This window comes from Gymnoscopelus microlampas, assembly GCF_963454915.1.
Source record: "Gymnoscopelus microlampas genome assembly, chromosome: 21".
Classification (NCBI taxonomy): Eukaryota; Metazoa; Chordata; class Actinopteri; order Myctophiformes; family Myctophidae; genus Gymnoscopelus; species Gymnoscopelus microlampas.
The window spans coordinates 4221603-4233222 of record NC_139958.1 but is presented as its reverse complement, the minus strand read 5'-3'; the positions used below and the strand labels follow the sequence as shown (position 1 = coordinate 4233222).

General features: G+C 43.6%; 1 protein-coding gene across 6 annotated transcripts in view; it reads left to right on the top strand.

Moving 5' to 3' along the window:
• camk2b2 (calcium/calmodulin-dependent protein kinase (CaM kinase) II beta 2) overlaps positions 1-9479 on the top strand; it is a gene marked incomplete at its 3' end in the record, with an annotated part of 54999 nt that extends 45520 nt beyond the window's left edge. For 5 of the 6 annotated variants that reach the window (XM_084045982.1, XM_084045981.1, XM_084045979.1 and 2 more), the window contains 6 exons: positions 931-999; positions 2784-2822; positions 4811-4859; positions 6096-6171; positions 7614-7708; positions 9244-9479. In XM_084045982.1, coding sequence (XP_083902108.1) covers positions 931-999; positions 2784-2822; positions 4811-4859; positions 6096-6171; positions 7614-7708; positions 9244-9479 — 564 coding nt within the window. The remainder of the gene's footprint in view (positions 1-930; positions 1000-2783; positions 2823-4810; positions 4860-6095; positions 6172-7613; positions 7709-9243) is intronic. The other variant, XM_084045980.1, reaches the window with a different exon arrangement.
• Between the last annotated feature and the right edge of the window lie 2141 nt (positions 9480-11620).

Below are 11620 nucleotides of genomic sequence, written 5' to 3'. Positions count from 1 at the left end.
TCTATCCGCCAATATTTGGCGCCCCCCCCTGTAGTAACTCTGAGGACCTCCATAGGGGTCCCGGACCCCTGGCCTAGTGGTCAAGGCGCATACCACATAATATAGCCTCTGATGCGGCCTGGTAGTGAGTTGCGGGTTCGATTCCCCGAGCTCGAGGCGACCTTTGCTGCGTTGTCACTCCCCGTCTCTCTCCTGTCTCCTGTTATGTATTATCCAAATAAAGGCAGAAAAGACCCGCAAATATCTAGAAAAGGCAACAACAAAGAAAAGTATAGAAACCCGATTCTGCCGGCTGCCTCGGTGGCGTTCTAGGCTCAGCGTTACAATATCATGGGATCGAATTCCACTCTCTTCACTACTTTTTTCACATCAGGCATAATTTCGCCACTTTAGGCATAATTTTGCCATGTTAGGCATAGTTTTTGTGAGGTCAAGGTTAAAGAGATACTTCACCCCCAAAATGACTTTTTTCTATTGATTAGTCACCCCATGGAGAATTGGGAGGTTAGGGTTGAGGTTAGGTTTAGGCATAGTTTGCGTGAGGTCAGGGCCAGGGTTAAGGTTAGGTGTAGGCATAGTTTGCGTGAGGTCAGGGTTAAGGTTAGGTTTAGGCATAGCTTTTGTGAGGTCAGGGTTAAGGTTAGGTTTAGGCATAGTTTTGCCACATTATAGGCATACTATCTAAAAACGCACAGCAAAAAGTCTCACAAGGCACAACTCCCAGTCAAAGTGACTGCGCTCTCACTGATTGGACGGACGGGCGGGGGAACCAATGAAATTAAATGCTGCCCTCAGAAGGCATTCCAATGAATATAAGTCTATAACATGCATGTTTTTCTTTCCCACTTTATACAGCCATGAGCAGATATTATGACACGTCCCTGTTTCTATGTTGTGTTTCTAATTTAACCCTTTGTGTTCTCTGCACAGCCACAGTCAAACAGCATGAAAAGCAGCACAGTCACCAGTGCCAAAGGCTCCACCCCCTCTGCTGCCCTGGTACCGTATGCATGCATGCAGCGCTGCATCCCACCAACGCATCCCACCAACGCATCCCACCAACGCATCCCACCAACGCATCCCACCAACACATCCCACCAACACATCCCACCAACGCATCCCACCAACACATCCCACCTAGTGTTGATTTTGACACCAAATTTTGATTCAGTTTTAGTCATAGTGTTTTGAATAAAATTCCATTTAGTTTTAGTCATATTTTAGTCATCTGAAATGTTTTACTGTTAGTCTAGTTTTAGTCGACTAAATATCATAATATTATAGTCGAATAAATCTACAGATGATTTCTGTCGACTAAAATGTATGTTGGCGGTGCTTTGATGGCGTCATAATGGCTGATTTTATGCTTGGTTGCATAATGAAAATAGCCGATCTACAAGCTCACAACGCGTCGACGTGTTGTGAGCTTGTACATCTGCTATTTTCAGAGCGCAACACCTGAGCATAAAGCATAGTCTTTTAGTTCTACTGGATCTCTTCTCCTCTAGTCCCTCACTAACATTTTAGTCTAGTTTTTATTTGTTGACAAATATGTCAATATATTTAGTCTTAGTTTTAGTCATCATAGTTCTTATTTAGTTTTCGTCATTTTTCGTCATAGTTTTAGTCGACAAAATCAACACTGAAAGCAGCCCACCAATGCATCTCATGTCTGAATAAGCTTCATTCATTCTTAACTCCACGGTTTCAGTTGAAAACCCTGTTATTTTTTGGTGAGCGATGTAATGGAATCTGTCTACGTTGCTTCACGTGTGTGTGTGTGTGTGTGTGTGTGTGTGTGTGTGTGTGTGTGTGTGTGTGTGTGTGAGAGGGAGAGCATGTGAGTTGGTGCATGCATGGGTTATGCATGATCTACCAGCTTGTAGATCAGCTGTTTTCGGCACGTGACACAGCCGTGCCGAGTCTGGATTGCCATGGAATTTGTGCATCTTTATGCTTTTCATGATTTTACTGTCCCCCCCAACGGCCTTTTGTCTAGCTCCAACTTTAGGCCAAAATGTTCACTTGCACACAAATAATTTAAAAAAAATCTAAAAAGGCACAAAACCTGCCGAGTGCATTCATGCTCCCTGGAAAAGAAAGTATTTGAGTACCACCCCTCATGCCATAATGTCACCTTTTGTTGTTGTGACCACAACAGCCTTTATTCATCTCCGAGGAGAGAACCTAATGCAGAGAGTCTCTGTAGGAGCAGGACTTCTGTCGTATTCCGTACTTCCCCCGGAAACGATATTTTTTGACCAATCACAACACTCGTTTCATTCGCGGAAAATGTAAACAAATCTACATTAATGTTTAAAGCCTCAATGTCATTTCCTTGGGTTGGTACTTCCGGCAAATTCCGGTACTTCCGTTCAGACACTCAACTGGCCCAGCGTGCCATACAAGAATCAAAGGAAAGCTTTAGTTGAAAACAAGAAAAAATGGGGGTGTTGACTGAGAAAGATTGTTTTTTTTGTTTGTTATTTTGGTAAAGCTCTACATTGCGCTGGTATCAATAAGACACAGGAATGATTTCACTATCATCACCATTAAGTGTTTTTATAATGTCTACTCAGTACAACAGGCCTTTCTTTATTCTGCTAATTGCCATTCTACCATCCATTACTTCATCATCTTGTCATCTCAAACCCATTACTCTCTTGTTTCTTTTTGTCCTTCTGTTGTTGTACTATAATGTCCATACATTATTGTCTGTCTGTCTGTCTGTCTGTCTGTCTGTCTGTCTGTCTGTCTGTCTGTCCTCTCCATTACTCCTCTAGGAACCACAGACTACAGTAATCCATAAACCAGTGGTCAAGGTACATCCTCCCATTTCCATAATAATGTTCTCTCAGTCATTTTGTCCTTCTTTCTTTCCTTTAGTTGTGTGTAGATTAAAGCTGTGTTTGGAGAAGGTCTAGTTTAACGGCGTGGCTCCGTGTAGGAGGCGAGGCGTCTAGAAATGGGTCTGTGAGTCTGTCTGTCCGTCGGTGTCTCTTATAATCTCACAAACCGCTGGGCCAATCAACAGCATTTCTTGTGCCCACTGCCAGTTAACCTCGCGTCACCAGACTTATCCACCACGGAGGAAAGCCTGGTATTCATTCTAAAACTGAGCCGTGTGATCCGGTTTAGAAGAAAGGGGGGGAAAAAACATGCTGAGAGCAATAAACCTGCTCTGAAAATGATCGCGGCCCACCCATCTGCATGTGGTCAGTTGGGTGGGCCGCGAACACTTTCGAGCACGTTTTTCAAGTGGGCCCTGATCCAGAATAGGTTTAGAACCAATGTCATAGATGACCGACATCACAGACCGGCTACATGACATCACAGACACGCCCTTATTAGACCCCTGCCGCCTTTTGCTGTGCTTTACCTGAACATCTGTACTGTATCTCTCTGGATATTTGATCTGTGTGCTGCTGTCTTGTTGGTTTCTGTGAACATGTGACAAATTAAAGCGCAATACATACTCTGAAAATCTCCCCGCTTCGGAAAAGGCTTCCCGAACTCTAGTTCGGAGAGTCGGGACATCTGGAGGTGCCATGGGTTCTGAGGAAAAGCTCGGAATTACGTCAATTTGTAGTTATTTCACCTCCCTTTCTGAAAGAAAAGTGTGGTCATCGGAGGGAGTTTTTCCTGAATATGTATTGCGCTTTAAGTACTGTATAATATGCAGTGTGTGGGCTTATTTGTCTAATACTGCTCATTTGTGTTTGAATAAATGAACTGACTGCACAGTTCAACACTGCTGATATAACTCTCAGATGTGCAGTCCTGGTCTATTGGCTGAGCAGTGATTGCCTGAGATTTGTATTGACAAAAATGCATAATATACAGTCATTTGCACATAATTATCAAGAATCAATGATGTCTGTCCATTCCAACCAACACATGGCTCAGTCCATAGACAAGCTGCTGTTGAATCACACTTGGTTAAAGGTGTTTTTTTCCCGACATAGTGCTGTACTTTGCCAGAATAGACTCTTTTCACCATCAGCCATATTGACAGCAAATACTGTAGTAATGGCAGTGGCTCAGGAGGTAGAGTGAATTCCCATTATATTCTAATCCAGGGGTCTTCAACGTTTTCAGGCCAAGGACCCCCTAGTTGAGAGAGAGATGAAGCAGGGACCCCCTCTATATTATATAAAATGGTGTTCCAGATAAACTTTTGCTGCTCTTTTTTCCCTCTACACCTATAACTCAAAAATATCAGATCTACAAGCTCACAACGCCTCGCGCTGCGAGGCGTTGTGAGCTTGTAGATCTGATATTTTTGGCTAAAGTTCTCCTCAGAATAGGGATGCTAAGGTTCAAGTGGTTAATGTAAAACAAAAAAATCATATCACACAAAGATTTGGCGGACCCCCTGTATTAACTCTGAGGACCCCCTGTTGAAGACCCCTGTTCTAATCCCTGGCTCCTCTTGGCCGGGTGTTAAAGTGTCCTTGAGCAAGACACTGAACTCCTAACTGTATGGTTCCCTCAGGCCGTCTATATGGGTGAATGTAATGCACATTGTCTGGAGAAAGGCGCTCTATAAATGCACCGTTTGTTCTGATACTATAATGAAGGCTGTGGATGTGTGTACTACGTATGGTCACTATGGCTGCTGTGAAACAGGGTCTGTTGTAGTGTTAGATAACATCACTTTAGATGCTTAATGTTAAGCATGCAACTCTGAAATGATGTATCTATGCGTGCATGAATATTAAGTGTGTGTGTGTGTGTGTGTGTGTGTGTGTGTGTGTGTGTGTGTGTGTGTGTGTGCACAGTTTCAATAAATGTCTCTGTGTCACTGTAGGGGTCGTCTGACAGTAGTAACGCCACTATTGAGGATGAGGACGTGAAAGGTTGGTTTTACACACACACATGCATATGCACATGCGCACGCACGCACACACGCACGCATGCACGCACGCCCGCACGCACGCCCGCCCGCACGCACGCACGCACGCACGCACGCACGCACGCACGCACGCACACACACACACACACACACACACACACACGCACACACACACGCAGAAGAAAAAACATCTCTAGACATAATGTAGTCTCTCATCCCGGTAGGGATGCAAATGATTGATTAATTCATGAATTGATAGTTGATAACCTTATCGATCGATTAATTGATAAGCGGCGTTTTTTAGGACCAAAAGGAAAATTCTTGTCCAAAAACGAAAATGAGTGCAGAAACATAATTGCCTCGATGTGTATATAACATGAACGAGGGTCAACGAGCATCAGCTGGACACAGACACACACACACACACACACACACACACACACACACACACACACACACACACACACACACACACACCTCCCCTCTGCAGTGCTCTATGGAGTCTGTCTCATTTCTCTGCAAAAGCCCTTGAATATGATGGAATATGATTAAGGATTACTGTGATAAGCTCACATTTAATATCACACACACTATACCTTTGAATTTCACTAGTCAAGAAAAATATATATTAAAATGTTTGTTTTCAATTAATTGAAAATCTGTACATTTAATTGAGTACATTCTTAAACGGCAATTAATCGATTATAGATGAATTGTTAACATCCTACTCTACATACTGTTAAGTAGAGAGAGAGAGAGAGAGAGAGAGAGAGAGAGAGAGAGAGAGGAGAAGTAAAGAAGGAAAGGCCACACGAGTGCATGGATGAGAAGCTAGTGACCTCACACTACACTGGTTGTGAAGGATCACATGACTATCAGTGATTCATGGAATTATGAGACCTCAGCATTTCACTAATCTGCAGATTAGGAAAGTACGAGAGAGAGAGAGAGTGTGTGTGTGTGTGTGTGTGTGTGTGTGTGTGTGTGTGTGTGTGTGTGTGTGTGTGTGTGTGTGTGTGTGTGTGTGTGTGTGTGTGTGTGTGTGTGTGTGTGTGTGTGTGTGTGTGTGTGTGTGTGTGTTTCTGTGTGCGTGTGTGTGTGTGTGTGTGTTTCTGTGTGCGTGTGCGTGCGTGTGTGGAAGTGTGCTTGGTCCACAGTGAAGTGGAGTCAGTAGGGTGTGTGTGTGTGTGTGAGATGGAGGCGCTGTGTCTCTCTGACAGTGATGTGTGTTTCTCTGCAGCACGCAAACAGGAGATTATCAAAATCACAGAGCAGCTGATCGAAGCCGTCAACAATGGCGACTTTGAGGCGTACGCGTGAGTACAACGATACACTATATGATTATTATGCATATAACAGCTGTCCCCCACAGTGGTGGAAAAAGTAAAAGTGTCAATTCTGCAATGTAGAAATACTCTGTTACAAGTAAAAGTCTTGGCATCAAAATGTACTTAAAGTAAAAAGTAAAAGGATTCATTATGCAGAATGTCCCATTTCAAGTTTTCAAATGTATAAACATCTTTTGAAAATTGCAGATCTACAAGCTCACAATGCGTCGCATCGCGACGCATTGTGAGCTTGTAGATCTGCAATTTTCAAGTGGCCGAAATGCATACAGAGCTGAAGTGGTTAATGTAGGTTTACAAAGTAACTAGTCACTAAAGTTTTCAAATAATTGTAGTGGAGTAAAAGCACAATATTTGGATCCGAGATGTAGTGGAGTAGAAGTAAAAGTATTGGAAATTAGAAATACTCCAGTAAAGTACAGCACCACTGTGTCCCCCCAAGAGCTACCTCGTCCGTCTACGTTTATTTGGACAGCATAGGACAGGGGTCCCCCCACACACACACACACCATACGTTAAAGAGAGATGAAGTAGGGACCCCTTACTAGTACATACTACATACAGTGTAAAATTGTGTTGCAGATTAAACGTTTTCATAGATTTCATAGACGGCTTCATAGACTTGTTTGACAGCACTGTCATCAGTCTTGTGTAAATGATCTTTTCTATCTTGGATTCATGTTAAATGTCATTTTATTCATGTTAAATGTCGTTATTTTAACGCCACATTTAACCCCTCAATACTTGACATTTAGCTCTGTACTGGGTCCGGTCTTTTTCTCTCTATACCAAATTTCGATCAGGTTTTTTGCTGAATGAAATAGTAACTAATTCTGTAGTAACTCTGAGGACACCCTAGGGGTCCTGGACCCCCCATTGAAGACCCCTGGCATAGGACAATATTTTCACAAATAGTGTCCTATGCAGTAAAGTAAACTGTGACTCTCACAAGTGGTTGTTTAACCTCTATTACACAGTAAAAGCCTTCATTCACACTATAGCAGCAGCAGCAACCATTTCCATTCGCTCCGTTTTATCGCAAAATGGGCGTGTCTGAAGTACATGAGTGACACCCTGGTCAATAAGCGAGTCCAGTGATCCAGTAGATCTCTGCTGGTCCGGGTGGATCACTCAGATCTGCTGTGTCCGTCAGCACATAGAGCTGACAGGCAGGGAGGAGAAGTATACACGCTCCATGCTCGTCTCTGACAGCTCGTTTTTAAACCATTTATATATTTTAGGTAAGAAATAGGCCACACAGTTGCTCTATCTTGGTTAACCCTTTCAATCCGGGAACACATCTGTGTCATTTTAGATCTTTTGCTATAACCATTATGTTATACTTTGGATATTCAAAAATAGCAGATATACAAGCTCATAGCACGGCACCGTGTATGTGTGGTTGTTTTCAGGAAGATCTGTGATCCTGGACTGACATCGTTTGAGCCGGAGGGGCTGGGCAACCTGGTGGAGGGCATGGACTTCCATAGATTCTACTTTGACAACCGTAAGAGTACTCTCTGGACATGGGTTAGGCTGTTATATAAAAGCAACAGGGCATGCGGGGGGGGGGGGGGGGGGGGGGGGGGGCATGCTTTACCGTGGTTTTCAAACAGCTAAGGGGCTTGTCCTGTATAGGCACTCATGATCTACATCATGCTTAATGTAACCACATCCCTCAGCTGTTCTACAATCACTGTAAAACACAGCCTCTTGAGGGCTTATTGTCTCCGCCAGGCCGAAAGGCCTGGCGAAAGTATGTTTTACCCCCTGTCCGTCCGTCCGTGTGTCCATCTGTCTGTGAGCAGCTAATTGCTTCTATAAACCTCATCCCCTTTCCCTCTACTTCTTCCTCCTCCTGATAGATAGATATATACACAATACACAATACATAGACAGATGGCACGATACTTTGACAATTCTACACAACACCTCTCTTACAGAGAGGAAATAGAATAGTCTACCAGTCATAGTTGGAGAGGCATCACATTACACATTATGCACAGAACTGAGATGGGGCCTGTTTGTTCAGAAGTCCTATACTTGTGGGGACAAAATGATCTCTGAGCCCGAGCCTGAAACATCGGTACTGTGTACCGTCATCCTGATGGTAGAAGACGGTATTGGCTGTATATTGGGGTGCGTTCTATCCCTAGCAATAACTTTCCCTTCCTAAGTACCCCCTGGTCTCATACTGTACATTGGTGTCATACTCTCAAGTTGTACCCCAGCTGAGCCATCTTGCTGGATAAATTGATGATTGTATGGAGTTTGTTTTTATTAACCAATGATAATGAGCCATGCCAGAGGTGTGTGGCTGTGGCTCAGGAGGTAATGCAGGTCGTCCAATGATCCGTGGGTCGGCGGTTCGAATCCTGCCTCCTCCTGTCCACATGTGGAAGTGTCCTTGGGCAAGACACTGAACCCTACATTGCCTCCAATGAGTCAGTCGGCGCTAGCTTGCCACCATTGGTGTGAATGTGGGAAAAGTGAGGACGCTGGCGTCGACTGTTCGCCGTTTCACCTCCCAATGTCCCCCCCCCCTCTATGAATGAATGAATGAACCATTGTAAAGCGCTTTGAGTAAGTATGAGTACTAAGAAAAGTGCAATAAAATGCAATGCAATAAAAATAAAATCATTTTTATTATTATTATTATACCAGGCAAAGGCAACAATAGCCTACAAAATGTTTTTTTAAAGCAGATGATCCGGGCTTTCAGAAACTTAAAAGAGGAGAACATGTTTCCTCATGTCTTCATCTGGGCAGGAATGAAGACCTGATGAAGACCTGAAGAAGAAACATGTTAGCATTTTAACTACTAAAGCCTGTTCTCCAACTACTAAAGCCTGTTCTCCTCTTTTAAAGTGCCTGGATCAACTGTTTGTTTCATGTTTTGTATCCCACTGACTGGATCCAGAAGCACCACCGATCACTTTTATATCACTTTTGTTTTCCCTGTGAGCACCTGGTCATTCTGCTTTCTTCATCTTAAAACATAAAGTGAATGCACTCTTCCTCTGCTCTCCGCCCCGGTCACAGTCCTGTCTAAAAACAGCCGTCCCATCCACACCACCATCCTGAACCCCCACGTGCACATAGTGGGCGAGGACGCCGCCTGCATCGCCTACATCCGCCTCACGCAGTTCGTGGACGGCCAGGGCCGCCCGCGCTCCAACCAATCGGAGGAGACGAGGGTGTGGCACCGCCGGGACGGCCGCTGGCAGACGGTTCACTTCCACTGCTCCGGGTCCCCCGCCTCGCCTCTGCAGGGATGAGGTACACCACGCAATACGCACTAATGCAATGCTGTACACACATACAGTAGTACACACTATACTGGTGGTTCCCAAGCATTTTCGCTGAAGACCCGAAAGATGCATGGTCCCCGGTGGTGGTGGAAAAAGTACTCAAATGTTTTACTTAACACATTGAGTGCCAAAACCGTATATATACCTTTTTGCAAATACACCCGTGGAGTGCCAACAATCCTAAAAAACGTATATATACGTTTTTCTTACCTTTTTCTTTTTTTCGTTCTTTCCACAAGGGGGGGGGGGGGCTAGCGCAGCCCTGGAATCACCCATGAACACTCTAAGAAGTAAGGGACAGATGGATCACCGTGCCAGAAATCTCGCTCCCATCCGCTTCCATTCTATCTCCTTGCTAAAAGCCTCTGTATCTTAACTTTTTACAGTGGGCAAAACGCGTCATTCTCGATGCGCGATCGCTCTGCAATGGTGACTCGCGTGAGACATGTTGATGTTTCAGGCTTTAGCCAGGAGCATCGCGCAACCTACACGGATGCTTTTTCTTTCATGGATCGCTCGTCGTGGAGTCTACAGATTTAAACAGCACAATGCAGCGCAACGGTGAGATTTCTGGCACCGAACGTAATCTGTTATTATAAAATTCTGGCACCCAATGTGTTAAGTAAAAGTATCTATACTCCAATGTAGAAATACTCCATTACAAGTAAAAGTCCGGAAATCTATCCACTGCTGTATAGAATGAACACACGTAATGCATACTATTACAATGAACACAGGTGAAACGCAAAACATGTTGTAGTGATAGCAGAGACGGTAGTCTACATTTATATCTGCCAGGGTGTGGTATTATTACTTTTTAAATGAGTAATAATAAGTAACTAGTAACGTAATACTCTTCCTGAGTAACTAGCTCAACACTGGTACAGACTATATCGTTGTTGTTGTTTTTATGGGGGGGGGGCTTTTATATGCCTTTATTGATAGGATAGTAGGTTGACAGGAACTGGGGAGAGAGATGGGGAGTGATATGGAGCAAAGGCCGTTGGGATCGGGACTCGAACCCGCAACGCGCTGTCAGGCTACTTTGGAGCCTAGGTGCCTGGACCGCTACGCCAGCGATCCGGGCTATGTAGTCGCTGTCTTATCTCCATATTATATACTATATATATATATAGTAGAATATACTTGATCATACTACAGCATCACACCAAAACAACAAAAGTAGCAGATCTACAAGCTTGACATTTTTAATTTGTTGTTCCGACAGACGATTATGATGAATAGTACATGATATTAGATGAATTTTTAGATGAAGTTTCATCATTTCTAGTTGCAAACTCAACAAATTAATTTGAACATTTCCCTTCTTTTGCAGGACACTGGTGACGATGCCCATTAGAATAACATGAAAGACATGATGGAGAAAAAAACAGGAACCAATCATAATAAAGGATACAAAAGGAGAACCATGTGGATGAAAAGTGGAGATCAAGGTTTGGCCGCTTGCAGAAATAACTTTGCTCTTCCCTCCCTCTCTGTGTGTGTCAGTACAACCTCAACCATAAGGACATAAAGACCAATAGAATTATGTTCTGCGCCCTTATGCTCCTCCTAGAACAAAGGTATGAACCATAAAACCAACTTGTACAACGCTATCTATAACCTGCTTTTCATCATAACAACAACATGTCATGTGAGTCAGGAACACTGCTCTATGCTCATCAGTAGTGTGGAAGAAGTAATCCTATGTTTTACTTTAGAGTAGCAATAGCACACTGTAGAAATATACTTAAAGTAAAAGTCCTGTATTAAAAGCTATTTTATCGAATAGACGAAGTATATGATAATATACTAATCATTTCAGCGGTTCCGGTAGGAGACACAAAGGAGACTCTTTGTGTCTCCTACCGGTCTTCAAATTATTGGCTTAGGAATGAGACAAAAACCCCAAAAGAATCCATGAATTCAGATGAGTGACTAATCCATGGGCGTGAACTATCCCTTTAAGCGGTTAAAATGTAGCGCCACACAGCACAGTGTTCCAAACTCACACTCCATCACTGACTCCCACCTTGACAGTATCTCCTCCAGACCAGTATCTCCTCCTGACGATTTTACATTCCATCGCTCGCCGAAAAACAGCCGAT